The 27042-nt window shown below is 58.3% G+C and overlaps 5 protein-coding genes across 7 annotated transcripts; 3 read left to right on the forward strand and 2 right to left on the reverse strand.

The window, feature by feature from the left end:
* Positions 1-93: 93 nt before the first annotated feature.
* On the reverse strand, positions 94-3019 carry selenof (selenoprotein F). Its single transcript, XM_077725089.1, has 5 exons — positions 2821-3019; positions 2119-2286; positions 1272-1335; positions 1050-1099; positions 94-807 (listed from the first exon to the last, which is right to left on the reverse strand). Exons 1-5 carry the CDS (start codon positions 2866-2868, stop codon positions 676-678), a joined length of 462 nt encoding a protein of 153 aa, XP_077581215.1. The 5' UTR covers positions 2869-3019; the 3' UTR covers positions 94-675.
* LOC144201161 (polyamine-transporting ATPase 13A3-like) lies at positions 1659-12896 on the forward strand. The gene is made up of 32 exons (XM_077723571.1): positions 1659-4619; positions 5123-5192; positions 5281-5454; positions 6011-6112; positions 6183-6253; positions 6364-6447; positions 6514-6583; positions 6701-6835; positions 6929-7001; positions 7098-7229; positions 7304-7456; positions 7556-7713; positions 7806-7994; positions 8203-8264; positions 8352-8490; positions 8560-8637; positions 8763-8913; positions 9014-9134; positions 9228-9352; positions 9440-9603; positions 10201-10335; positions 10423-10502; positions 10591-10633; positions 10766-10875; positions 11028-11124; positions 11216-11288; positions 11391-11562; positions 11665-11846; positions 11960-12048; positions 12136-12216; positions 12331-12420; positions 12732-12896. Exons 1-32 carry the CDS (start codon positions 4369-4371, stop codon positions 12894-12896), a joined length of 3819 nt encoding a protein of 1272 aa, XP_077579697.1. The 5' UTR covers positions 1659-4368.
* A 424-nt stretch (positions 12897-13320) lies between these two features.
* LOC144201452 (polyamine-transporting ATPase 13A3-like) lies at positions 13321-21191 on the forward strand. The gene is made up of 32 exons (XM_077724096.1): positions 13321-13601; positions 14344-14422; positions 14537-14710; positions 14821-14946; positions 15042-15112; positions 15185-15268; positions 15356-15425; positions 15521-15655; positions 15732-15804; positions 15924-16055; positions 16171-16332; positions 16393-16550; positions 16616-16804; positions 16886-16947; positions 17030-17180; positions 17264-17338; positions 17403-17556; positions 18054-18165; positions 18294-18418; positions 18504-18661; positions 18760-18885; positions 18964-19043; positions 19119-19161; positions 19232-19341; positions 19455-19551; positions 19688-19760; positions 19841-20012; positions 20138-20316; positions 20387-20475; positions 20581-20661; positions 20742-20822; positions 20916-21191. Exons 2-32 carry the CDS (start codon positions 14372-14374, stop codon positions 21087-21089), a joined length of 3567 nt encoding a protein of 1188 aa, XP_077580222.1. The 5' UTR covers positions 13321-13601; positions 14344-14371; the 3' UTR covers positions 21090-21191.
* A 244-nt stretch (positions 21192-21435) lies between these two features.
* Positions 21436-24095, reverse strand: LOC144201453 (uncharacterized). Of its 3 annotated transcripts, none has more exons than XM_077724097.1 (3): positions 23891-24095; positions 23335-23504; positions 21436-23230 (listed from the first exon to the last, which is right to left on the reverse strand). In XM_077724097.1, exons 2-3 carry the CDS (start codon positions 23420-23422, stop codon positions 21555-21557), a joined length of 1764 nt encoding a protein of 587 aa, XP_077580223.1. In that variant the 5' UTR covers positions 23423-23504; positions 23891-24095; the 3' UTR covers positions 21436-21554. The 3 variants fall into 3 exon arrangements, with proteins under 3 accessions (XP_077580223.1, XP_077580224.1, XP_077580225.1); XM_077724098.1 differs by having other exon boundaries at positions 23335-23522; XM_077724099.1 differs by lacking the exon at positions 23335-23504 and having other exon boundaries at positions 23891-24093.
* A 597-nt stretch (positions 24096-24692) lies between these two features.
* cldn1 (claudin 1) lies at positions 24693-26485 on the forward strand. Its single transcript, XM_077724100.1, has 4 exons — positions 24693-25020; positions 25748-25912; positions 26002-26086; positions 26162-26485. Exons 1-4 carry the CDS (start codon positions 24798-24800, stop codon positions 26325-26327), a joined length of 639 nt encoding a protein of 212 aa, XP_077580226.1. The 5' UTR covers positions 24693-24797; the 3' UTR covers positions 26328-26485.
* Positions 26486-27042: the final 557 nt, after the last annotated feature.

Genomic DNA, 27042 nt, shown 5'->3' on the forward strand with positions numbered 1-27042 from the left:
CCTGACTTGACTTGCACTTCCACTCTGGCCAACGGGGAGAGGAGAGTGCCTTTGGTGAGCGCCAGACGCAAAGAAGACTCCACAGAGGCTCGGTCGGAGACACGGCTTTCTTTATTCATTGCCCATTCCAATCTCATCTTCGAGAACAAATCAAGTCGGCGTCGGGAGTCGGAGCGAGCCGCCGCCGCCGCCACGGAGACCTTCCGCACATCGGAGCGCACTTTGCCAAAAAGGCTTTAAGGTGAGCTCTTCACAAACGGAGGCCGCCGCCGCCGCAGCAGCATCCGCCCCGCCTTTTCCCACGCCAACTCTCCATTCGTTCCTTTTGCCGCCATCATCTCCTTCTTAAACATCATGGGGGAAAAAAATCTATCTAATACAAGTATGTAGAAATGAGAAATAGGGAAAACAAACGGCACTTTTGACATTTGTTGACCGCAATAGGCCTCCAATCTGTTTGAACGCAAGATCACCGATGGCAACGCCGGCCAAACGGATGGGACGTCTATCGCCCGTCAAGCGCTCCGTCGGCTGAAAAGACGGCCGACGGAGCGCAGTGTCAAAAGTAGAAAGTTTCCTTACGTGGCCTCATTTTTACGTGACCTTAAACAAAATTTGAGGAACCCCCCTCCCTCGTCAATGGAAGCCCAGCAGTCCATTGTGAGAAAGCTGCCATTAAATCCGATCTAATTTTTCACTCAAAAACTCCTCCACGCTGTCCGTGTTCCACTTGAGGATGCTCAGCTCCTCCGAGATGTTCCCGTTATCGTCCAAAAGCTTCAGTACGGGATCGGATCCTCGGACGTACTGTTGGGTGGGGAGAGGGGGGTGGGGGGGTTAAAAGATAATAATACAAATGTCCCAGGATTTCATGTTACAACATTCGTAGATTATGGCCAAGAATCTTTAGAGCTCATCAGTCACTCGATTTTGATTTAGCATTTTTCACTCAAGGATGAAGTCTTAACTGGGGACTTTTTGCTTTTTTTTTTTCTCCCACACAGCTGGCTGAAAAGTCAACTGCTTTGGTTCTCTAGACCATCACTCACCTTGATCTGTAGACCCTTGAACATCTTTGGTTTGTCACCCTTTACAAAAGCTAGAGAGACGGGAGGGAAAAAAAAAAAGAAGTCAGCTTGATTAGCGGCGGCGGCGGCTCTGGACGGAGGAACCCACCAGACTTCTGTCATTTGAATGTTGCATTTTACTAAGCCAAAAGTGCCACATGTTTTGGTAAGGTTTGGCAAAACAACAATAACAAGAAAACTCACCCTGGACTTGGGGGAACCTCCCCAATTTTCATCCGCACACCTCCAGGATGGCCCCGGCATAGAGCTGCACGCACGCACGCAGGTAGAGAGGGAGAGAGAGAGAAAGACACAGACTCATGGTTAATGCTTTTCCTTCCAAGCCGTCCGGTGCTGACCGACAAACTTGAAGGAGCGGGGGTTGGACTGCAAGAGAAGCAGCTGATGCCAATCCACTGATTGGACTCGCAGGATACTTCGCAGAAAGCTTTCCCCTCTAGAACTTGAAATCAAACCACTCACTTTTGCCCTGTATTGTAGTTTTTGTCCAGCCCTGTTAAATAAATGCCTAATCTTATGGGACGCTATGTCTTCCTTTATATTTGTCCAATGGTTCAATTTCTTTGAGGAACCTCCTCTCTATTCAATGGTCAAAAGCTCATGCCTTGATGGTCCATGTTTGAAATAGGTTTCAAAGTATTGAACTGGCTTTTGACAGTTTATAGCAGGTACGGGTGCTTTTGCAAAGGTGATAAAGGCACATACATGGGTGAAAAAAAAAAGTTGAATGGACGGGGGTTGGGCCAACGTTAGCAGCTTTTGGTTCAAGTCATCCCACAGCGACCGACTGAGCTGGCAAACTCAAAGAAGCGGGGGTTGGGCTGTGACAAGCAGCTGATGCCAATCCACTGATTGCACTCGCAGGACACTTAGTATGGTGGAAAGCTTTGCTCTTTGGACGTCGAAAGCAAAGCACTTTTACCCTTTCTTTAGTTTGCCCAGCCCCGTTCATTAAATGCCTAGTCTTATGGGGCTGGGAGGCTCCATGCACCCGAGGTGGTCAAAGAAGGGAAGGCCACGCGACCAATACCTTGCGCGCTCCCAATTGGGCTTCCTGTTGACAGCATCGGCCGCAGTCGGGCTGCAGGCGGGTGAGCGCAAACTGGCCCAGCAGCTCACAGGAACTGCACAGCAGGTTGCTGGAGAAACCCAGCTCCCTGCAAGCCTCGGACGGCAGCTCCGAGCCAAACGCCGACCACTGGAGAGAGAACAAACGCAAGATTAACCAAGAAGAAGAACGCAAGGCTCCATTTGCAGAGACTAAAAGGGCGGAAGTGCATTTGGTACAGGACGTCTTTGTGAGCCACGTTGACTTCCGTTGACGGCGATACACGTCCAACGCATCTATCGCTGTCAAGGCCGACAAAAACATCCAAAGCATTGGACGTCTACCAACGTCCAATGCTTCGGACGCCTATCAACGTCCAATGGATTGGACGTTATCCGTAGACATCATTTGTTAGTGCTTGTTCTGTTAATGTCCTCTACTTTGTAAAAAATTGGAAATGTGCGACTAAAGTGCTGAGATTCCAGTGATTAGCGAGCGACTGGAGCTCTCGAAATGACCAATCTGCGCCACGTCATCAGACTGTTCCGCAACTACGAGATGATGCCTAGGAGAAAAAAACGTCCATGGAAGAAGACTCCGGCGAATATTTGGTGAAAATTGAAAATACTGAACAGTTGTGGAGGCGACAAAGTCGCATCTTTGCCATCACGGTGGTCAACTCACCGCTTTTAAAAGCGAAATCAGCCACAGGAGATAGATTTCTCCCGACATTTTAGAGCCGGACGAAAACGACGACAATAAGGCGCCCTCAAGATAAAGCTAAAGTGTGCCCCGACTTGCGCCTGATACAAAAAAAACACTTAAATGCCACTTTAATCAGGGGTTTTTGTGATCATAACACGTATTGTCAATAAACCTGAAAGGCTCATGTCACAAACGGTGACGACTTCTTCAAACTAATATCTAATTAATCGAGAAGAAACGCCCCTTTGAAAAGGCACAAAAGTGGACAACCCGCCTCTTCCGCTGCTTCGCATGCGCACGCCCAACCTCTCGCTTCGGTGAGCGCACACCCGCGTGTCAACACGAAATCCAAATACTCGGCGCACGACTAGGGTGCCTGCCTATTTTTGAAAAGACACGACCACGACGTGGCGTGTTTGCCATCTCATTTTGTCTTCGCGGGACGCCAAATACAAGGTCATTTCGTGGCTCCGCTCAAGTTGTACCAAATCGCCCCGATCGATCCTCGTGGATGGAGCACAGTATTGACACTCGGTGTTTCCTAGCATGTCTCGTCGTGTCTTGTCCGTGGTGACAATGTTTGCCTTTGAACCTCGAAATGATTGTGTATAAACGCATTTGCCTTGTCCTGTTCTGGAGTTTTTGTTCAATTCATTCATTCACTCTTGGAAATATCCCCCGCTTGCACACATACATATTTTGCGTACGTACGTATGGATATACATTGCAAACACACGCAAGCCACTTGAAGGACAACAAGGAAATGTCCGGCGATGGCAGAAAAAAAGTCAAGAAAATCACGCAAGCTGGCCCCAGGACTTTTGGATTGGAGTCCAGTCCTACACTTAAGGGGTGGGGAGCGTGGGGAGCGGATCTCCTCGGGATGGGCCAATGCGAAAGAAAACGGGAAATTCAAGTTGAAAGGCATTATTTTCAAGGTGTCTGCTAATGCAGGGTGGGCGTTGTCAGCCCCTCGGGCCATTCACACATGACTTGAAACTGCATTTTTCCCCCATGATTCAAGAGAGCAATCGTTATTTTTTTCTAACAATTAACGTCAGAGCGCACCTTCTTTAGAAATGTTCATTTGATCGTCATACTAAGATTGAGTCCAATCTGGCTCGAGTGGACAAACGGCCTGGAATCGAGTGGTAAAGGTCCACGCGTTTCTTTAAATTGAATTTGGAGCTGAGCAATGAATAATAGCAAGTAGAATCACGTCGCTCTGTTCTGCCTGTCAAAGCACTAATCGACATTGACCTTTGTCCGGTCTTTGTTTGTCTATCTCTTTGAGTGCGTTTACTTTGTCTTATCCGTTTTGCAATAATAAGAGTGTATGCATGTTTTTGGGTCAAAAAAAAATGGTGACAGTGAAAAAAAATGTCTATGATTTAAAAAAAAAAATCATTGCACTTGAAAAGTTATCGCTCTCGTCGTTGGATAACTGATGTCATTGTCATTGCGCTTATCTGATCGAGGCTTGCTTGCCTTGCCTGCTTCCACTTTGTCGCGCTCTTCACGCCAGTGATGAGTGACCATAAACTTGCACGAGAAATGAGACAGACGGACGGACGGTTGCCTGTCACCGGAAAGAGGGTGTGTCTGTCCCCCGCTCGCTCAGATCATAACAAACGTGACGGATTTCGGGCTGTCAATGAGAGCAAGGTGTGTCGCTCGCTCGATCACATTTCATTCAAACCAGGTGTGCACAAAAGGAGCCGCTCCGAGCGTGCCTCGTTCCCGGTGCCGGGGAAGGAAGCAAGGAAGCAAGGAAGCAAGTAAGTAAATAAGTCACGGCGGCTTACTTTGTCCAACCTAGGTAAACATTAGTTTTGCTTTTATTTTTGGGGGGCCACGTTTGGCCACATTTCCAAAGCTTCTTCCAACACTGTCGAGTTATAGCTACTTAGCATCGCTGGCCAATGGAGCTCCTTTCTACTCCAAAATCAAAGTAGGCAGGCAGGCGTGCCAACCTTTCCCCTTGCCTACACTCATTTCCGCTCCAAGTTTTGATTTGCTGAGAGATTTGATTGGTGAAACGGCAAGGTTTTCCTTGCACTAAAGTTGCATCAAAGTTCGCGCCGTCCATTTTTTCCCCAAAGAATCCATCTGGTCTCAGCACAGGTTTAAAAATGTGCAAAAAATGGCAACAAAAATGCCAACGTACTGGGCAAAGTGCTTTTCAATTGGTTGTAGGCCACCGTGTGGAGGTTGATTTAGCAATTCCAAAAAGTCTGTCTTGTTATGCTAGCTTTTTCTTTTCTCTTCTTGCTCCTCGCAGCTCTTTTGTCATCATGGAGAGCCAAGACACGGGCGGCAAGATCATCAACCCGGGCCTGGAAGACGAGATGGTGGGTAAAGCACGCCCATCCGCCGTGAGCACGCAAAGCGCTCGTCCGTGGGCCCACCCGCCCCTCTGACACCCGTCCCGGCACGCAGGAGGCCCGGGGCTACCGACCCTGCGCCTGGAAAGTCTTGCTGGTGGCCTTGGGCAGCCTCTGCTCCGGAGGTCTCCTGCTCCTGCTGCTCTACCGCCGGCCCGGCTGGAGGCTCCCGGCCACCTGCCGCCCCAGCTCCTTGGGGGAGGCGCGCTGGCTGCTCCTCAGGACCACGGTGAGCTTCTCGGGGAGGGGGGGGGGGGGACGCCGTCCATCATCGGGAAGGTAGCTAGCGGCGCGCCGGCTTTTTTCTTTCTTCTATTCCTCGGCCAACACCCCTTTCAAATTCCTTCTTTCTTTTGAAGGAAAGATCATGAATTTTTTTTTTTTTTTTAACGACCCGAACGAGTTTGGGGCGGCGCCGCCGCAACCAAACGCACGTTGGACGTGCGGGAGGGGCCCGCTATTAAGAAAAAAGTTCAGTAAACCTGTTTTGTCGTAAAGCCTCTGCTGTCAATCAAAACAGGCCCTACGTGTTTGGAAAGCGGCGGACAAAATCACCACCGTTTGCTCGTCAAATTCAAAACATACTTTTTTGGGGGGGGGACATTTCCCAGTTGGGAATGGTGCTCCCATCCAAAGAAAAAGTCTCCTTGGGGCTCGACCGTAGAAAAGCAGCCGAGATCCGTCTTTTGATTTGGCTTTCATGGGCTCGCGCGAACGCCATCCCGACGTCTTCTCAAAAGCAGACAAACGCCACCGTGAGAGCTTTTCCCGCGTGATTTGGGCAGGACCAATTGGGGCAGTGGGCTCACGTCAAGCTTCGCCAGATGACGGCTCCGGGGAGGAACCCGTTGGACGGCGCTCTCCGCCACTGGGATTCCGCCCACCTGGTGAGAACTCATTTGGAGAGGCGGGCCTCTGTCCTTCCCGTCATGGCGTGTGGCCTCTGTCCATCCCTAGATCCGCTACTTCAGCCACCAAGGCGTCAACTACTACTGGAACCCGGCCAGGCGGGACTTTGAAACCTTCAAGTACGACGACCCACGCGGTCCGTGGCGAGGGTGGCGGAAGGGGTCGACGTGGTGGACGACGCCGTTGGTCCCGTCCCGTCTCCTTGGACTCAGGCGTTTGTCTTTTTCAGGGGCTTGGAGGACGCCGAGGCCAGCTGCGGCGCCCTGGCTCGCGACCACGGCCGAGGACTGGCTCCCAAAATGCGGGACTACAGGTCAGCCAGCCGGCGTGCGCGCCGCGACCGGTCGCGGCCGCCCCGAACGCCCGTCTCGCTCCACAGGTCTCTGTTTTTCGGCAAGAACGAGATCGACGTGAGGGTTCCGTCCGTGTTGGAGCTCTTGGTCAAAGAGGTACGTGCCCGAAAGAAGTTTGTGCTGGGCCCTTGCTCCTTGGCTCCGGCCAATCACGCCTCTCCCTCCCATCTCGCTCCCTCCCTCCCTCCCTCCCTCCCTCTTTGTTCTCTCCAGGTCTTGAACCCCTTCTACCTGTTCCAGCTGTTTGCCATTATTCTGTGGGCCGTTCAGTACTACTTCCTTTATTCCATCAGCATGCTGTTCTTTTCTAGCATTTTTGTGGGAGTTTCTCTTTACTTGATAAGAAAGGTGAGCCCGTGCGTGCGTCCGCTCGCTGGCCGCTCGCTGGCCGCTCTCTCGCCGCCGTTCAATTCTCTCCGTCCGTCCCCGGCCTGCCTCCAGCACTACGTCAGGCTGCGTCATTTGGTGGCGGCGCACTGCAGGGTGCACATTTCCCTGTACCCGGGAAATGGCGGTACGTTTTCATCCGGCAAATCTGGATCCGGGCGGTCTCGAAAGCCGGGACGGCCGGGTCCCTCCCGTCTCACCTCTTCTCCCGCCGGACCGGCAGACGCCCGAGAGGTGACGTCCGACCGGCTGGTGCCGGGCGACGTGGTGGCCGTTCCGGCCGGCGGGCTGTCCGTGCCCTGCGACGCCGCGCTCCTCTGCGGCAGCTGCGTGGTGGACGAGAGCACGCTGACGGGTAACGGGACGGCCGCCCCCCCCCCCCCCCCACGCTTGCGTGGTGAAATTGACGTCCCGAGGTCCGCCCCTCAGGCGAAAGCGTACCCGTCACCAAGACGGCCGTGCCCGATTCGGGCCCGGAGGCGGCTCAGATCTACCGGACGGAGCGCCACCGACGCCACACCATCTTCTGCGGCTCCCGCGTCCTCCGGAGCCGAGGGGCCAAGGCGCTGGTGATCGCCACGGGTGAGGGCCGGAGGGCGCTGTGGGGGCGGGCCGGGGGCTCACTCTAGCTTTGTCAGCGCGGGACGCCCTGTCTTTCCTTTGTGGCCACCCACCTGGCAGGCTTTGCTACGAAAAAGGGCCAGCTGGTGCGCTCCATCCTCTACCCCCAGCCCACCGACATCCGACTTCACCGCGACGCCAAGCAGTTCCTGACGTGCATGGTGGTCTTGGCGGCGCTGGGCGTGGTCTACGCCGTGGCGGTGGATCTGGTTCTGGGGGTAAGGCCGGAGCCATGGGCTCGGGGCCCGCGCCTTCCCCGGGAAACTACGGCAAAGCCGGCCCTTCCTCCCTCCCGGCCATCCTTCGGCAGGTGTCGGGAGCGGCCCTGGTGTTGGACGCCCTGAACGTCACCCTGATCGCCGTGCCCCCCGTCTTGCCCCTGGCCCTGACCTGCGGGCTGCTCCACGCGCAGCGGCGCTTGAGGCGGGCGGGCATCTTCTGCATCAGTCCGCGGAGGATCAACGTCTCGGGTCAGCTGGATGTGCTTTGCTTCGACAAGGTGGGTCAAACGGCCAAAGGGGCCCCGTCTTGGCCTTCGGGCCCCCCGTCTTGGCCTTCGGGCCCCCCGTCTTGGCCTTCGGGCCCCCCGTCTTGGCCTTCGGGCCCCCCGTCTCGGCCTTCGGGCCCCCCGTCTCGGCCTTCGGGCCCCCGTCACGGCCTTCGGGCCCCCGTCTTGGCCCCCGCCCAACTCTTCTTCCTCCCCCTAGACCGGCACACTGACGGAAGACGCTCTGGACATGCGGGGCGCCCGGCCGGTTAGAGACGGCACGTGAGTCCCCCCGCCGCGTCCCGCTCCGGCTCCGTCTCCGTGGCGCTTTCCCGCCGTCGATGAGCACGCGTTCCCCTCCCCGGCCAGGTTTTTAGCGGCGACGGGCCGGGTGGCGCCGGGGACGTCCCTGGCCGCCTGCATGGCCACGTGCCACTCCTTGATCGTGGTGGACGGCCAACCGCGCGGAGACCCCTTGGACGTCAAAGTCTTTGGCGCCACGGGATCGGTGGGGAAAGACGGCGCTTTGGGAAAAGCGCATTGGCTTGGGTTCTGACGCGCTTTGGCTTGGGTTCAGATCCTGGAGGAGGCCACCCCGTCCCACGCTTCACTTTACGGCGCCCAAGTTTCCGCCGTGGTCCGCCTCCCGGATCAGGTGAAGAAGCCACGCCTTCTCCGTCTGCCGGCAAAATGGCCACGCGGAAGCCGAGGGCGTGTCGGGCGGGGCCGGCTTCTCTCGAGCCGCTTCTTCTATTTCAACCGAAACATTTGACCTTTCAGGGGGGCCAGTTGGGCACGGTTCGGCAGTTCCCCTTCTCGTCGGCGCTGCAGAGGATGAGCGTGATCGTCCGGCGGCCGGGACGCCCACGCTTCGACGTCTACCTGAAGGGGGCGCCGGAGACGGTGGCCCGGCTGTGCCGGGCGCCCACGGGTCAGGCGGCGTCCAACACGGACGGAACGCCGTGCCGGTGAAGCCTTCCTCCGTGTTTTGATTTCCTCCTCCTCCTTCGTCCCCCCCCCCCCCCCCGCAGTCCCGGCGGATTTTGCAGAGACGCTGGAGAGTTACACCCGGCGGGGCTTGAGGGTCATCGCCCTGGCGCACGGCCAGACGGAGCCCGGACTCACCTGCCTCCAAGTCCAGAGCCTCAACCGGTAGGCCTTTTCCCTTTTTGGCGGCGCTTTCCTCCGAGCAATGGCACCACCTTGTGGAAGTGGACTGCAAGTGACTACTGCCCTCTTTAACAGAGAGCAGGTGGAGAGCAACCTGGACTTGTTGGGCCTGCTCATCATGCAGAATCAAATCAAAGAGGGCACCGCCGGCGTTCTGCTCGACCTGCGACGAGCCGGCATCCGAACTCTCATGCTGACGGGTACGGGGACGGGTCTTTAAGTCGTTTTGGCCCTTTTGAGCGTCGGGCGGCAGCCTAGGGCCCTAACTCTGTCCGTCCCTCCCTCAGGGGACAACCTGTCCACGGCCATATCGGTGGCTCGGCGTTGCGGAATGATCGGAGCCGGCGAGACGGTCACGGTGGCCGAGGCCGCCCCTCCCGGCCGCGGCTGCCCCGCCAGCGTCACGTGGCGCCGCTACCCGGAGGAAGCTCTCTTCCACGCCGCGGCTACGGTAGGTGGCCCCGGCCGGCCTTTTTTTTTTTCCACTCGACAATTTGCAAAAGCAAACAGGTTATCAAAGAGATGAAAGCGAAGGAAGGCGCTAATGTTTGAGTGTTTGCCTTGGAAAGGGCCTTTGGATGATGCCCGATGATTTGTGGCTCGCACGAAGCCGTTAGGGCGCACCCCGGGGCCGCCGCAATTAGCCGACTGGTTTTCTCTTCCGTCTACTACTTTTGCCGAGGGCACGGAAGGCCGGCGCTACTCGGCGCCATCCGCCGCCGCCTCTTTTTCCAAAAGAAAGGCCTCGCAAATCATCATGAATCAACAAACGCAAACCAGGCTGCAAAGCGAGTCCTTTTAACAAAGTCCAAAAGTAGCCATTTGTTTTGGCTTCAATGAACCACCGCACCACTTCCTGTTCTATTTTCCCCGTTTGCCAATTTTTTTGTTTCAATTTATGCTAGGCATATATTTTTGGAGCATATCCCCAGCAGGGCTTCCCTGTAAATTGCCCGTAGTTCTAAAATGACAAATTGGACGCCGAGCGCGGACCGCAGAGTGAGGCACAAATGATCTCGCCGTTGACCGGCGACTCTTCTCCGCTCAGATGGGCGCAGGGGGGCGACGGGAGGAGGAGCAGGAGGAGCAGCAGGAGCAGCAGGAGGCGGCGGCCTACCACTTTGCCGCCAGCGGTCCGAGTTTCGCCGTCATGGCGGAGCACTTTCCGCAGCTGGCGGAGAAGGTAGCGAGCGGGTAGAAGGAGGCGCTTTGTCCCCCGGCGCAGCTGATTTTCCAGCTGATTTTCCAAAGTCTTTTTTTTTTTGTTCAGTTTCTGCTGAGGGCCACCGTATTGGCCCGAATGACTCCCGAGCAGAAAACGCAGCTGGTGGCGGCGTTGCAGAGCATGGAGTGAGAGCCAATGCCGACGCCGCCATCGCCGTCCGCCCTCTTTTCCCAATGGGCCTTTTTCAGCGGCTTCTTTTCCCCCAACGTACAGTTACACCGTGGGCATGTGCGGGGACGGGGCCAACGACTGCGGGGTGAGTGGCGGCGTTTGTCGGCGGCAAACGCCGGCGGCGTTTGTCGGCGGCGTTTGTCAACGGCGTTTGTCGGCGGCGTTTGCCGGCCGCTTTTGCCGACGCTCGCTGGTGACAACTCTGGTTTATTCTCAGTCGTTGAAAAAAGCTCACAGCGGGATGGCGCTCTCCCAGCTGGAGGCCTCGGTGGCGTCCCCCTTCACCTCCTCGGTGGCCGACATCTCCTGCGTGATCCAGCTCATCCGGTGAGAGGGCGGAGAGTCGCCGTGGTGACCCGCGGTGACCCGTGGTGACCCGCGGTGACCCGTGGTGACCCGCGGTGACCCGCGGTGACCCGCGGTGACCCGCGGTGACCCGCGGCGACCCGCTTACAGACGCTTTGTTCCCCCGTGGGCAGGCAAGGGCGCGGCGCCCTGGTCACCACTTTCTGCGTCTTCAAATTCATCACCCTCTTCAGCCTCATTCTGTTCTGCGGCGTGGTCCTGCTCTACGCGGTAAAAAAAAAAAAAGGCCCGGACCAGGGTGGGCCTCCTTTTATCGGGCTTTAGGCCTCTCTCTCATGGGCTCTCCCGCCGTCCTCTTTAGGTTCTCAGCAATTACGGAGATTGGCAGTATTTCTTGGTGGACACGGTGATGCTCTGCCTCATCGTCTTTACCAGTGAGTCAGCGGTGGCGGGGGTTTGGCGACAAGGCTAACCTCGGCCGACCCCGGGCGACCCCGGCTAACCCCGGCTCCTCCGGGCATTGCGGCATCCCCCAGTGAGCCTGAACCCGCCGTGGCAGAAACTGGCGAGACGTCGGCCCCCCGACAGCCTGCTGTCGGGCCCGGTGCTCTCCTCCCTCCTCTTGCAGGTCTTCAACTGCCTGCTCTTTCAGCTTTTGGCTTTTGTCTTTGTGCGACAGCAGACTTGGTATCAGACGCCCCAACAAATGTGAGTGCGGCCCGTCCGCGGTCTGAGCCGGCGGGCCGAGACCTGCCGACCCGTCCTTCCGTCCCTCCGTCCCGACGTGTCCCCTTTTTCTGCCCTAAAAAGCGGGGGGCGGGGCGCCAACTGGAGCCGGGCGCCCGGTCTGAACCAGAGTTGGGGCGGAGCCCAGTTCACGGTCAAGAACTTTGAGAACACCTCCCTCTTCTACGTGTCGGCCTTCCAGTACGTGGTGGTGGCCGTGGTCTTTGCCAAAGGGAAACCCTTCCGCCAAGCCAGCTACAAGAACTGTAGGCAGAGGGAGGACCGGAGGTCGCGCGTGTGACGCACGGCGTGTGACGCACGGCGTGTGACGCATGGCGTGTGACGGCCCGGCTCTCGATGTGTCTTTTGCTGGTTTCAGGGTCTTTTGTGTTGACCTGCGCCATCCTGTACCTTTTCCTCTTGTTCATCCTGCTTTACCCCGTCCCCGCCTTAGAAGAGGCCTTTGAGGTCAGCGTCTCTTTTTTTTGCCACGGACGGACTGGTTTTCGGACGCGTCGGAGTCGGCCGTGGCTCATGTGACCTTTTTGTCTTCAGATCGCCAGCGTTCCCTACGAGTGGCGCACCACGCTCCTGGCGCTCATCTCGGCGCACGCCGTCCTGTCTTTCATCTCGGAGGTAAGAGTGCGAGCGCCAGATCCCGGAATCCCGGAATACCGGAATCCCTTAATCCCGTAATCCTGGGCCCTCCTGGGTTTTCCCGCTCGATTCACCCGCGGCAATGTTTCCTAGAATTTGATCCTTGACACTTTGTGGAAGATTTTTCCCGGCGCCGCAGGCGTACGGCCCATCGACGGACCACCCTCTACTAACAAAACACAGGTCGGCGGGCGAGATGTGCGGGCGACGGTCTCTCCGACGGCTGGATGGGACGGCGTGCGCGTGGGCTACCCTTGCGGCAGGATGGAGCTTGTAAAAGTCCGGGATGGGGTTACCGGGCATTTTTGTGATGCTTTCAAAGGGAATCATTGGATTGAATATATGAAAGGGGATTGGTTTGCAAATGGTGGCCCCAAAATGTGTCGCGCATGCAGGTGTAGCTCACGCGCTATCCAAGGGATTTCCCAAGGAGTGTGTTCATTTCCACTACGTCACTTTCTCTCTTTTTCTCTCTCTCTCCGTACGACATTTAGACGGCCGGCGAGCGCATCTCCTCCACGTGGGCGTGTTGGAAGGGTCCTCCCGCCGCCAAATACCAATACTTGACGGTGAAGCTGCGGGAGGAGGCCAAGTGGCCCCCCGAGCCCTCCTCGGTCACCTACGCCAATCCCGACTACCTGATATCTCAAGTGTTTTGAGCGAGGGAGGGAGGGAGGGAGGGGAGAGAGGGAGGGGGTCCACTCCCGTGGCAAAGGACACACATTTGTGCCATGGAACTCCTTTTATACGCTTTCTTTATATGGTCATTGTCACTGATTGTTTTTTTTTTTTTTTTGAAGAAAATTGAAATAAACCAGCGGAATCAATAAACGCGTGATCTTTGTGGTTATTCCCCCCCGGACAGGGATGCCGACGTCGTCAGTGGGCATTTTCCCAAATGACGTCGGACTTCCGCCGGGAGGTGGATGCGTTTGGAAGGAGACGAGTAGAAATAGGCAAAAGGATGCAAATGGCCACTTTGCTTGGGTTGGGTCCTGGGGTGGGGTTCGACTTGGCTTAGCTTGCTTGCTTTGCCTTGGCTCCTCCCCCCCAAGGAAAGTCACTTATTGACTTAGCTGATGAATTGACACGCCTCAGGTGAGAAGCAAGTCAAAGCGAACGGTAGCCAGTCAGCCAGTCAGTCAGTCAATTAGTCAGTCCGCCCGGTGACGCTCAAGCGCGCATCCAGCGGCAGACCCTAGGGGGGGAGGACCAGCGCCTTCCTCCGCTTCTGACTGCCTCTTTCACTTTTTTTTTGCCTTGCCATTTTCTTCCTCGTCAAAAGCCAGAGTGACGGGCCGAAATCGGTCAACGACTTTGGAAAACATCACGCCAGGCCGAATCGACGGAGTGAAGTCAGTCAGGTGAGTGAGTAAGAGAAAAAAAGAAAAAGAAAAGCTCAAAACAAGCCGCACCACCTTCGAGTGAAAAGTGGCGTGTGGACGGACGTTTTCTTCCAAAAGCCACCCCACCGTCGTTTTCAGCAACAGGTAGCGTAATTTGAGCAAACCCGTCCCGGGACAAGAAGAAGAAGAAAAAAAAATAGAAACTCTGGTCAACCCGCAAAAAAATGAAAGTTGACTTGAACACGAAAAGTCATTTTTTGCCAATAGTAGCCGTTACAATAAGCCCCATTTTTCGTATGGCTCGAGCATTTCGTTTTTTTTTTTTGGGTCGTATCTCTTACAGACGTCTAAAAGGATCATTTTTTGCCGACTGGGTTTCATCCTGTTTTGATAAATGGCAGCCCAAACTACAACAAAAGCATTACAAAAGTTCTTTCCACCTAATGTGTTTAATTGGCAATTTGGATTATATTGCTTATGATACTTTTTTTTTCCTTCATGGAAAAAAGTATCATGTTTTGTGTAGGATTAAGAGACTTCAAAAAAAATGTTTTTTTTTAGCAAAGTTTGTTAAAGACATTTTCCCAAATGGTCTTGACACTAAATCCAAATCTTGATACTAATACCAATGATTGTTTGCCCCCACATCAGATGCCGATAGGAGTCTCTTTTTGGGCCAGTGTCACTTGCCTTGTTTTTGTCGCGGAGGGATTGAAGTGAAAGGACATTTAACCCCGACCTTCTTGGCGTGCCTTTTCAGGAGAGGGGCCCCGCCAAATTCACTCGCCATGAAGGTGCGGCGAATGAAGATCCTCAATCAAGGCTTGGACGACGAGTTGGTAATAAACACGGTCGGCCGCCGGCCCCCTGAACCGCCGTCTCCCCTGAACCACCGCCCCCCCTGAACCACCGCCCCCCCCCCTCACCCGCCACCCTTTGTCTGTCCCACCCAGGAGGTTTGGGGCTACCGCTGGTGCGCGTGGAAGCTGATCCTGATGGCGGCGGGCGGCGTGTGCAGCGGCGGCCTCCTCCTGCTGCCGCTCTACTGGTTGCCCAGCTGGGGGGTCCGAGCCACTTGTGCCCAAAGCTCGCTGAGGAGAGCCCAAGTGCTGCTGCTCAGGACCACGGTGAGACCGCCACCGCCGCCGAGGATTGGCTCTGCTTTTTCACCCGGAACCGAGGGCGGACGCTCACCCGTGTTTCCTCCCTTTTTTGGGGGGGCGCGGGCCGTGAAAAGGACGATTTCAAGCAATGGTTTGGCACCAGAGTGCGCCTGATGTCGGCGCCCGGGACGTCGCCGTTCCGGGACGGCCGGGCCGACGGGGAGGACGGCTGGCGGAACGGCAGAGTGCAACCGGCCCAGGTAGCGGTCTCTCTCTCTCTCTCTCTCTCTCTCTCTCTTGTGTCGGGAGACGCCGGGAAGAAAGCACGCGTGACACCCGGCTTTGTCTCCGGCAGGTGCGCTACTTCAGCCACCACAGCCTGAAATACTACTGGTGCGAACGGAGCCAGAGCTTCAAGTCTTATCGGTAGGAATTTGGGATTGGGCGGGGCGCCGCTACCCGGGACCAAAATAGGGCGACGTCCGCTCTCCGTTTCAGGGGTTTGGAGGACACGGAGCCCACCTGCGGCCAGCTTCACAGCGGGCACGCTTCCGGACTCTGCCAGAGGCTTCGAGACTACCGGTGGGTGTGTCCATTTCGCGCCCTGCTCTCCGGCCACCCGCGACTGAGTTTGATTGATCGATTTGATTTGTCCTCGGGAACGGACAGCGCCTTGTTCTTTGGCTCCAACGAGATTGACGTCAAGATCCCGCCCATTCCTAAACTTTTACTCAGAGAGGTGGTGTAACGGTGGATTTGTTTGTTTTATTTTTTTTGTTTGTTTTCCTCCGCCGGGCTAATTGCCGCGTCTTTCCTTCCGTCCCCTGCGGCCAGGTCTTGAATCCCTTTTACATCTTCCAACTGTTCAGTTTCGCTCTGTGGAGTATGGAGGGTTACTTCCTTTATTCCTTGTCCATATTGTCACTGACCCTTCTGGTCATCGCCGCCACCTTGTACGGCATCCGAAGGGTGAGCGCCAGGACGCCGAGCGGCCCGGCCTCTGCTTTTGGGCGGCGCTTTTCCACCCTTTCCCGTCTCTTTCCAGAATTACTTCAAGTTGCGTCGGATGGTGGCCGTGCACGGCGCCGTGCAAGTTTCCGTGTGCAGGGGAAAGGAAGGCGCGTGGCCGACCACCCGGGAAAGGCTCGCTGGCCTCTGGGGCGGAGCTTGTGCTCAGTGTGTGCTCAGCGTGTGCTCCCTCCCTCCCTCCCTCCCTCTTTCTCTCTTTTCCTAGCAGGCGTGGAAAAGGTGACCTCGTCGGAGCTGGTCCCCGGCGACGTCCTGGCCCTGCCGCCCGGCGGCTGCTACGTGCCCTGCGACGCCGCGCTCCTCTGCGGCAGCTGCACCGTGGACGAGAGCATGTTGACGGGTGGGCTTCTGTGGGCTTCCGTGGGCTTCCGTGGGCTTCCGTGGGCCTCCGTGGGCCCGCTGGCTGCCGGGCGGGGCCACGGCTACAAACCCACGTGATGTGGCTTCCCGTTCAGGGGAGAGCTCGCCCCTGACCAAAAGCAGCGTCCCCAGCTCGGGGGAGGCGGCCAAGGAGGCGTACGGCGCCGAAGAGCACAAGCGCCACACCCTCTTCTGCGGCTCGCGCGTCCTCCGGAGCTGCGGCGACCAGCCGGTCCGGGCGCTGGTGGTCCGGACGGGTGAGTGCGGGGCGAGTGGCTCAGGGGGGCGGGCGGCCGCTGACCCTCGAGCACCCCCAGGCTTCCGTACGGAAAAGGGCCAGCTGGTGCGCTCCATCCTGTACCCCAGGCCCACCGACTTCAAGCTGCACCGCGACGCCACGCACTTCATGCTGTGCATGGGGGCGGTGGCGGCCGTGGGCTTTGTGACGGCGGTGGTCTTTGACGTCCGAAACCAGGTGCTTCCCGCCTTTTGTTTTGTTTTGGGCCCACCGAGCGAGCGACTGACTGAGCGAGGCTTCAGGTTCCCGTGGAGTACCTGCTGTTCAATTGTCTGAACCTGCTGACGGTGGTCCTGTGCCCCATCTTGCCCCTGACCCTGACGGTGGGTCTTTACGAGGCGCAGCGCCGCCTCAAGCGAATGGGCATCTATTGCGTCAGCCCGCAGAGGATCAACATGGCCGGTCAGCTGGACCTGGTCTGCTTTGACAAGGTAGGCCTCCTTTCATTCCAAATTCCAAATTCCATTTTTTTTTTTCTGTTAACCTCTCGTCTTTCTTTTCTTTGACTTTAGACCGGCACCCTCACCGAGGACACTCTGGACCTGTGGGCAATTCAGAGAGCCCAAGGCGGCACGTGAGAGTCCGACGTGGCGACCGGTCGGCCGCCGACGGACGACCCTCACCGACGGGCCACGGCGGCGCTTTTCCCCACTCAGGTTCGGCCCCCCCGACACGGAGATGGACGCGGGGAGTCTAGCGGACACGGCTTTTCTGGCCTGCATGTCCACCTGCCACTCGCTGGTCGCCGTGGAGGGGAAACTCCGCGGCGACGCTCTGGATCTCCGGGCCTTCGCCGCCACGGGCTCGGTGAGGACCGCCGGCGTCCTTTTGAACGTCACCGCGGGAGCGCCCCGGCCGGACGCGCTCTCCGTTCCTTTTCCCGTCTTCAGGTCCTGGAGGAGCCCACGGAGAAGGAGGCGCAAATGTACGGCGGCGCCTGCGCCGTGGTGAGGCGTCCGGAGCAGGTAACGTCGGGCCGGGCGGCGCACGCAGCACTTTCTTCCCGGCTCTGAGACGGCGCCTTTTCAGTCGCTGGAATGGGGCGTGCTGCGGCGCTTCCCCTTCTCGTCGGCGCTGCGGAGGATGAGTGTGGTGGTCCGGCAGCTGGGACGGGATCACGGCCACGACGTCTACCTGAAGGGGGCGCCCGAAACGGTGGCCCGTCTCTGCGAGGCCGGCACGGGTGAGTTGGCCCTGCCCGCGGGTGCGCGGCTGCTTGGGGGCAAAAAGGCCCCAAAGCTGAAGCGCCTCTGGCCGCCTCTGGCCGCCTCTGGCCGCCTCTGGCCGCCTCTGGCCGCCTCTGGCCGCCTCTGGCCGCCTCTGGCCGCCTCTGGCCGCCTCTGGCCGCCTCTGGCCGCCTCTGGCCGCCTCTGGCCGCCTCTGGCCGCCTCTGGCCGCCTCTGGCCGCCTCTGGCCGCCTCTGGCCGCCTCTGGCCGCCTCTGGCCGCCTCTGGCCGCCTCTGGCCGCCTCTGGCCGCCTCTGGCCGCCTCTGGCCGCCTCTGGCCGCCTCTGGCCGCCTCTGGCCGCCTCTGGCCGCCTCTGGCCGCCTCTGGCCGCCTCTGGCCGCCTCTGGCCGCCTCTGGCCGCCTCTGGCCGCCTCTGGCCGCCTCTGGCCGCCTCTGGCCGCCTCTGGCCGCCTCTGGCCGCCTCTGGCCGCCTCTGACCGCCTCTGACCGCAGTGCCCCCCGATTTCTCCCAAACCCTGGAGACTTACACGCAGAGGGGCTTAAGGGTCATCGCCCTGGCACACCGTCGGCTGGAGTCGGGAGCGTCCGTGCAGAGTCTCGGCCGGTGAGCGTTCCCGCCTCGACGTCGAAGCCGTTTGCTCCGATCCAAGTTTGCCGAAGAAAGAAGCGTCCCCCCCCCCCCCGGAGCTCGACGACAATAACCACTGGCGTCCGCTTTGTCTCTCCCCGCAGCGAGCAGGTGGAGAGCGGCGCCCACTTCCTGGGTTTGATCATCTTGTTCAACAAGATGAAAGAACGGACGCCCGACGTCTTGCTGGACTTGCGGCGAGCCAACATTCGAACTTTGATGGCCACGGGTAAGCCGGCCGTCGTCTTCCACGCCCGCTCTCTGACGCCAACCAGTCTCCGGTCTCCGCCACCCCCCGCCACCCTGGCCGTCAGGCGACAACCTGTCGACGGCCGTCTCGGTGGCCCGGGAGTGCGGGATGGTGGGAGCGCGGGAGAAAGTCATCGTGGCCGACGCCGCCCCCCCGGGCGAGGAGAAGCCCGCCAGCGTCACCTGGCGCTACTCCGACGATCCCGTCGTCGCCGATCTCGGGGTAAGGCGGGACGAGGCGGGACGAGGCGGGACGAGGCGGGACGAGGAGGGACGTCTATGACCGCCGGGGCCCCCTCCTCGAACCGTCCCGTCGTTCAGATGAACCAAGTCCATTTTGCCGTGGACGGCTCGCCGAGCGCGGAGGAGCCGCCGGGGTACCACTTTGCCGTGAGCGGCCCGTCCTACGACGTCATCGCTCGCCACTTTCCGGAACTGCTGCCCAAGGTACGTGGAGGGGAGGGCGTTCGGCGTCCCTGTGGGCCTGGCTGTAACACTCTTTCTGACCACGCGGGGGCGACAAAGCTTCTCCTGAGAGCTACCGTGTTTGCCCGAATGACTCCGGAGCAGAAGACTCATCTGGTGCAAGGCCTCCAGAACATGGAGTCGGTGTGACCCGTCGTTGGCCCTTGCCCCTCCTTCCGGGCAAACGTCCAAAGTTTGTTTATTTCCTTTGACAGTTACATGGTGGGGATGTGCGGCGATGGCGCCAACGACTGTGGGGTGAGTGAGCCTCTTGGTGCGTGCCGGTGTACGTGCAAGCGTCACGCGGGTGAATGCATCTCCGATTCAGGCCTTGAAGAAAGCTCACATCGGGATCTCGCTGTCCGAGCTGGAGGCCTCGGTGGCCTCGTCCTTCACTTCCTCCGTGGGCGACGTGTCTTGCGTCACCGCCGTCATCAGGTAAGCGGCGTCCAACGAATGCTCGCGTGGCGACGACGACGACGACGTTTGAAACGGCGTCCGTTTTGCCTTTGGGCTTTGTGTCTGGCATTTGTCCGTCCGTCCGCCCGCAGGGAAGGGCGCGCCGCGCTGGTCACCTCTTTCTGCGTCTTCAAATTCGTGGCCCTCTACAGCCTGATCACCTTCTGCTGCCTCATTCAGCTCTACGCGGCAAGTGTCCCCCGACGGCCGACCACACGGCATATTCTTCGTCCTCTGTAAAGAAGGAGTGGCGTGACCGGAAGTGGTCCTGGTTTTTAGGAGCCCGACTGTTGTGATTGCTAAACCGGGTCTCTCCCTCTTTTAGGTGGCCAGCAACTTTGGGGATTACCAGTTTCTTAGCGTGGATATCGGCTCCGGCATATTACTGCCCTGTACCAGTGAGTAAGGCCCATCCATCCCATGGGGCCGCCCCCTCCCTCTCTCTCTCTCTCTATTGACACCAGGTCTCGCATCTCAGTCTGCCTGAACCCCACCTGCCGAAAACTGGCGCGGCGCCTGCCCCCGACGCGGCTCATCTGCGGCCCGGTGCTCTTCTCCGTGGTATCGCAGACCGTCAACTGCCTGATCTTCCAGATGCTGGCCGTGCACCTGGTGCAAGGGCAGCCTTGGTATCCCACCACCGATCCCCAGTGAGCGTAGCGGCCGTTCCGAGGGATTTTCACGCCCGGCCCCACGCCCGGCCTCACGCCCGGCCTCACGCCCGGCCTCACGCCCGGCCTCACGCCCGGCCCCACGCCCTCTTTTTGGCCGGCAGTTCCTGTTTGGAGAGCGGCTCGGAGGACCCGTTCAGCTTCGAGGTGGTGGAAGGTGACGACGCCTACATCCGCACCTTTGAGAACACCAGCCTCTTCTACGTGGTCCACTTCCAGTGTCTGGCCGTGGGCGTGGCCTTTGTCAAAGGCAGGCCCTTCCGAGAGCCCACTTATAAAAATTGTAAGTGTGCGCGGGGCGTGTTCCCTTGGCCGTGGCCTTGGCCAAACTGACGTCCGGGCTCCCGTTTCAGGGCCTTTCATGTTGAGCTGCGCGGCGATGGGGGCGGCCGTCCTCTTGGTGATGCTCTACCCCTTCCGTGACTTCGACGACCACATGCTGGTGAAGCCGGCCGGGACTGGCGGGCCGCGTGGCCGCCGCCGCCGCCGCATGGCCGCCGCGTGGCCGCCGCCGCTCTTTAAGCGCCCTTTTTCTCCCCGGCCTCAGATTTCCTGCATTCCTTACAGCTGGCGCCTGACGCTCCTGGTCATCATGCTGGTGCACGCGGTCACGGCCATCGTACTGGAAGTAAGTCGGAGCGGCCTTTTAGTCCCCCTCCCCCCAGAATGCGCTTGGCCCTTTGGCGTCACGTCCAAACGCTTTCGTAGTGTGTCATCGTGGACGTCCTGTGGGATATCGTGGCCCGCAAAGTGCGTGCCAAGAAGAGGCGCGCTGTCCTCCACGAGCAGGTGCGCGGTGGGCGTTTTCAAGGCCGACGTCCCATCCGTCCGTCCGCCGCCGCCTGACTTCCTCCTCCCCTTGGTTTCTCGCCGAACGAGCAGAGCCGGCGCGGTGTCTTCTCCAAAGTGTCGGCGGCTCCAAAGCGTCCCGTGAAGGTGAAATACAAGAGCCTGGCTGTGAAATTACGGGAGGAGGAGGAGGAGTGGCCCCCCGCGCCCTCCAGCGTCACCTTTTCCGCCGCCCCCCCACACTTGCACACCTCCGTGGGCCTTTGACGAGACGCTGGTTTAATGGAATACGCCGTTAGCATTTGTTATTTTGGCTCACCTGCTTTTTCACCTCAATAAACACATTTGTCTGATTTGACAACAAACTCATGCACGCTCTTTTTTTCTTTTCCCATTTGCAGTCTGCGCTTCATTTCCGGCGCTATTCCAAATGTCTAATATGATTTAGGTGATCTAAATACTCCTCTTGGAAGCAGTTAAGGCGGCTTATTTTGAGATGGCGGCGTTTCTGATTTTTGTGTCCGCTTCAAGTGGCTCAACAGTAAGTGTTCTACATTCCGACTTTTTTGGATGTATTTTTGGGCTTTTCCGTCGAAGAGACCGGGACAGAACCTCCGAGAGAAGACGGTCCGTTTATTTAGTGGATTTCTGCAAGTGGCTGGCCAAGACGCTCGGCGTAACCGCGCGACCACCGCCTGTCGCTTTGTCTGCATAACCCTCGGACAGATGCCGCTACGGGGCGGGAGTTGTGGATGTGGGCGTGGCGTCGGCGCAGCCGGAAGCCTCCCTCCGCCAGAGGTGCTCTTCAACGGCGCCGTCATCTTCCAGCAACTGCAGGCGAATGGCCGGCGGGGGACATTTCTCCAGCCGGCAGCGGAGCGTCGGCTCGCCGGCGGCGGACCAGAGGAGCAGGCAGCGACCCGGCTCGGCGGCCCGCTCGTGGCAGACCAGCTCTTCCACGGGGACGCTCGCCAGCGGATGCTTGCTCAGGTGGCGGGGACTCTGGCAGAGCACCCTGTCTGCCCTTTCCACCACCGCCACCCGCCGCTCGCCCAGCAACAGGCCGTGCAGATAGCGCGCGCGGCAATCGCACTCCCACGGGTTTCCGTGCAGGCGCAGCGTGGTCGACGGCGGCGGCGACGACGGCGACGGCGACGACGACGACGACGGCGACGACGACCACGAACGCTCCAGCAGGCCCGCGGGCAGGTTGCTCAGCCGATTGTCAAACAAGTAGAGCTGCCGGACGGTCTCCTGGTCCCGGAAGAGGGCGGCGTCCAGGCCGCTCAGCTGGTTTTTCTGGAGGTGGATGGCGGTCAGGTTCCTCAGCCCCCAGAAAATCCCCTCCGGCAGCCACGCCAGGCGGTTTTCCGACAGATCCAGACACTCCAGCGCGCCCAGCTTCCGGAAGAGCTCCGCCGGAAGCGCCGCCAGCCCGTTGGACGACAAGAGCAGCCGGCTCAGCGAGGTGGCGGCGCTCAGGGAGCGCGGGGACAGCCGCGCCAGCCGGTTCCCCCTCAGGTCCAGCAGGGTGAGGTTGGAGGCCTCCGGTCCCAGGGCTCCGTCGTCCAGGGCGCTCAGGAGGTTCCCGCGGAGGTTGAGCACCTCCAGCTGGGGCAGCGGCCAGAAGACTCGGTCGGGCAGGCGGGATATGGCGTTGCCCTCCAGGTGGAGCTCGCTCAGCCGGGCCAGGTGACGGAAGGCCGGGGACGAGACGTTGCCCAGCCGGTTGTGGCCCAGCTTGAGGACCCGCAGCCGGCTCAGGCCGGCAAAGGCCCGGGCGTCCAGGTGCTGGATTTGATTCAGCGACAGGTCCAAGAGCTCCAGCTTCCCCAGGCCGTGGAAGAGCCGCGGGGGCAAGTGCCGCAGCAGGTTGGCCCTCAAGCGCAGGCTCTCCAGGCGCTCCAGCGGCCCGAAGGTGCCGGGCGGCAGGGTGCGGAAGCCGTTGTGGTTGAGCTGCAGGTGGCTCAGGTTGCCCTGCTGGGAGAAGGTCCCGGGAAACAAGCCGTCCAGCTCGGGGTTCCCGCTGATCTCCAGTTCGCCCAGTTGCCGCAGGTTGCGGAAGGCCTGCGAGTGGACGCCGCGCAGCGCGTTGTTGAGGAAGATCAGGCGAGTCAGGCGGGGGCTGCCCTCCAGGGCGCCGGCGTACAGGTAGCGCAGGGCCGAGGTCATGATCACCACCTCCCTGGCCTCCCGGGACAGGTTGGCCGGCGGCGAGGAGGCGCCTCGCTCGGCGCACAGCACCCGCTCCACCGCGAAGCACTGGCATCCGTCGGGACAGTCGGCGCGGGACCACCGCGCCGGCACGAGCAGGAGCAGCAGCAGCGGCGGCAGCAGCGGCGGCAGCGGGAGCAGCGGCGGCGGCGGCGGAGAGAAAGTGGCCTGCGATCGGGTGTCCATTTTGGGAGCTGTACAGCCAAAAACAAACATACAAAAAGAAGAGATTAAGGAAGGCAGACAACGCTCCTCGAATGGCTCCCTCTGGCGGCGAGAGAACATATCACCTCTTCACCTTGGGCCGAAATCAAGCTGATTGCTGGCCAGCTGGGGCGCTCCAAACCACTGTGGAGTGGACTTGAATCGCCAAACAATGACTTCATTCGTCCACGTGAGTTGTTTGAAATGTAGACGTCAAACTGTTACGTTGTGGTGTGTTTTTTTCTCCTTGTGTGTGTGCTGTACCTACGATTATTGGATGTGCTTGGTGACACAAATGCAAATGAAAAGCCTTTTTTAAAATTATTTCTATTGGCCTCTTGACAGGAAATGATTCCTTTTCACGGATATGTTTGCATAACTTTTCAAACAATTCTCCTACAGCCCTTTTTTCGTCTTTGGCCTAAAAATAGAACCGGCGGCTTCACCTATGAGAAAAGTTAGATTTTAAAGAAGAGCACAGAGTGGCTGGCACACTATTGCTATGGAAGGAAAGCCCCCATGAGAAGTGCCTGAACTTTTGTCTTGACTTGACTCGATGAGCCCGTCTCCGTCAGAGCAATTGTGGCTTTGTGCCGCCTTTGTCTACGTTTGTAAGGAGAAAAAGAGCATCGGCGTGGTTTTAGACTCACCTTTGCTGGAGTTTTGCAGCAGCAGGAGCAGCGTGGACAGGCAATGTTCTTTCCCAAGCCTTGGACAGCCCGACAGCAGACGACAGGCGCCAGCGAGCCAGGATGAGGCAAGAGGCAACCTTTGCTCGCTGCTGAAAACTCAGCTCATCTCACTTTGCCTTCTTCATTTGCTCTCGCTGTCAGTGATTTTAAAAAAAAAAGTACTTTTTTGCAAGAAAAAAGAACAAATAGACCTCAAAACCTACTGACTAAGTCGTTATAGCGTAACCTCTGATATCCCATTTTAGTCTCTTTTTTTTAGATTAGCGTGGACGTCAAATAGACAGCAAGTGTGCAAATATTGGCGGATAATATCTGTGGTAATACCCGGGCCATTTTATATTCAATACTATAACTTGACAAATTCAGTCTGAAGAATTGTTCCAAAAAGATGGCTTTGACTTTTTTCTACCGTGCCGATACGTGGCCTCCTAGAAATGAATTTGTTTTCTCAAACTTTTGACTTTGGACGGGGATTGTGTCCTTCATTTCAGCTCCCTGCGACAAACCAAAAGAAACCCGGCAGAAGGTTGCTCTCGCTGCAACGCCAATCTTGTCCACTGCGTGGAGTCTAAGCGACTCACCTGGTTGGTGGTTAAGTGGTGAGGAAAAATGAGAAAAACCAGAGGAGGCGCGGCAGTGGCCTCCTCATTTTCCCCAGTCCCTCCCCAAGGATGCACTGCGAAAAGGAGAGAAAAAAGTGTGTGTGTGTGTGTGGGTGTATTTGTCAGGAGAAAGAAAGAAAGGCGGAGCACCAGGGCGCTTGTGTGTCTATGCATTTTTTCACTCTGTGATCATTAGCTGGATTTAAGGAGTAGTGGTGGTGGAGGTAACCAAGCGTACTTTGATCAGCGAGCGAGTGAGCGACATGGCCAACGGCGGGATCCAACTCCTGGGCTTCTCGCTGGCCTTCCTGGGCTTGGTGGGGACCATGGCGTCCACGGTCATGGTGGAGTGGAAGGCCTCGTCTTACGCCGGAGACAACATCATCACGGCCCAGGCGCTCTACGAGGGCCTGTGGAAGTCGTGCGCCTCGCAGAGCACGGGACAGGTTCAGTGCAAGGTCTACGATTCGCTTCTCCAGCTGCCGGGTAAGGATGGCCGCTTTGGTGGCCTCGCCGCCCGTTGAGCTCTTCCCCGACCCGCTCGGGTCCCTTCCGTCCTCCCCGTCCAAAGGCTACTCCCAGAAGAGCCTTCGGTTCACTTCTCCGACCTAGCTTTTAGATTCAATTGTCCTTATTTTCATTCCCATATTTTTTATCAGCAAAGGACTGACTTATGACCTCTATGTCGGTGATTTTTGGCCCGACAAACATTTTGAATAAGAAAAAGCGTGTCCCCCTGAAAAGGCCTTAAAAGCACCAGGTCAGTCACAGAGCTTGGCTTTGTGAAATGCCGCTGGCCGACGTGCCCGGACGTGTCTTTCGGGTGACGCGCAAGCAGGCGCCGACTTGCTCGCTTGCTCCAAGTCGTCATCCTTTTGTTTTGACTCCAGAGAGCACTCGACTGGTTGAATGAATTGGAAAAAACACCCCGACCGTCAAGACCGTAGTCCGTGGCCACTTGAGTCATTGGCTCGGCCTGTGCCAAACCATTGGCCACCGTGGCTCGGTTATCCAGCCGTGAGGAAGACGCCCAGGGTATTGCCACGTTAGCGGATTGCGCTCTGGTGCCGATTCCAGCACACTGGGGGTTATAGATGCGGCAAAAGAGCTTATCTTCGCTTAGCTTATGCGGTGGGTAGGGGCCGCGTTCCCGTCCGAGTGGACCGGGGCCCGCGTGGAAATGGCCCACGGCTAACCGGGCTGCCGCTTGCAGCCATCGTGTTGGGAACCCGAGGACTGATGCTGGCGGCCATCCTGCTGGGCCTGATCGGCGTGACGGTGGCCATGGTGGGCATGAAGTGCACCACCTGTCTGGCCGAGCGACCCCTACAAAAAGACAAAGTGGCGCTGGGCAGCGGCGTGGTCCTCATCCTGGCCGGTGATTCTTCTCTCCAAACGCCTTCCGTTCCACCGTGTCCGGCCGCGTTTGAGCCGCCGGCTCCTTGTTTTCTATTTCTTCTCTTTCAGGCCTGCTGGCTCTGGTGGGAACGTCCTGGTACGGGCACAGGATCGCTCGGGACTTTTACAACCCCTTCACGCCGACCAATTCCAAGTGAGCACGCCGAAAGCCCCCGTCTCTCCGGGCCGGCTCTGGCCTCCGACTTAATGGGGTTTGACGCGGCGGCAGGTACGAATTCGGGAGCGCCCTGTTCGTGGGATGGGGAGCCGCCATCCTGATGGCCATCGGGGGAGGCTTCCTGTGCTGCCACTGCCCCGGCGCCAAGTCGGCCAAGGCGCCGCGTTACCCGCCGGCGTCCGGCGCGGCCGGCCGCTCGGACAAAGACTACGTGTAGATGGACGTCAAAGGGCTTTCTCCTCCTCTGTCATTGGCGGGTGGGCTAGCTAGCGGCGAGCCACCACGGCGCCGTCCCTTCTCTCTTCTGGGCCCACATCGACGGCGAATGTAAGCAAACGTTTGCCCGCTTCAATAAAGCCCGTCTGACTTTGACAACCGGAAGTGTGGAGCTGGCTCATTGGCCGCCACCGGATGGCACGGCTTGCTACCGCTTGCTACGGCTTGCTACCGCTTGCCACCGGATGCCCTTCCCCTCGAGCCGAAACCCTATTCGGCATGTCATCCATTCGAAAATGGGCTATAGTCGCTGCGCTAACCCTCCCACTTGGGATGGATTGGACGTCTAGCGCTAGCAAAGAAAGAGTTTAAAAAAGAAGGGCGGGTGAAGGGGAGGGGCGGTTCCCAGGCATACCTGAGTTCCTGTCTAAGCACGTCCGTGCAGAGCAAACCATGATCTTTTCCATACCAGAATAATAAAGGGAAGAGCAGTTTGGGGGAGACACTTCTCAGCGCAGAGAGCGCCCCCTACTGTCTTGCTTTCCCACGTTCCCATTTATGAAGGAAGCTTCGCATGACAATTGGTAGGCGTACCTGTCAGAGGGAGCTGTATTTTCTGCACAGCAGGGGTCAGTGTTTCTCCGTAAAACTAGAGAGAGAGAGTGTGAGAGTGTACCGTCTCTAGCCACCTCATTTTCTCACCAGGCGAGGCGCTT

The sequence above is a fragment of the Stigmatopora nigra genome, chromosome 9 (assembly GCF_051989575.1).
Source record: "Stigmatopora nigra isolate UIUO_SnigA chromosome 9, RoL_Snig_1.1, whole genome shotgun sequence".
Taxonomy (NCBI): domain Eukaryota; kingdom Metazoa; phylum Chordata; class Actinopteri; order Syngnathiformes; family Syngnathidae; genus Stigmatopora; species Stigmatopora nigra.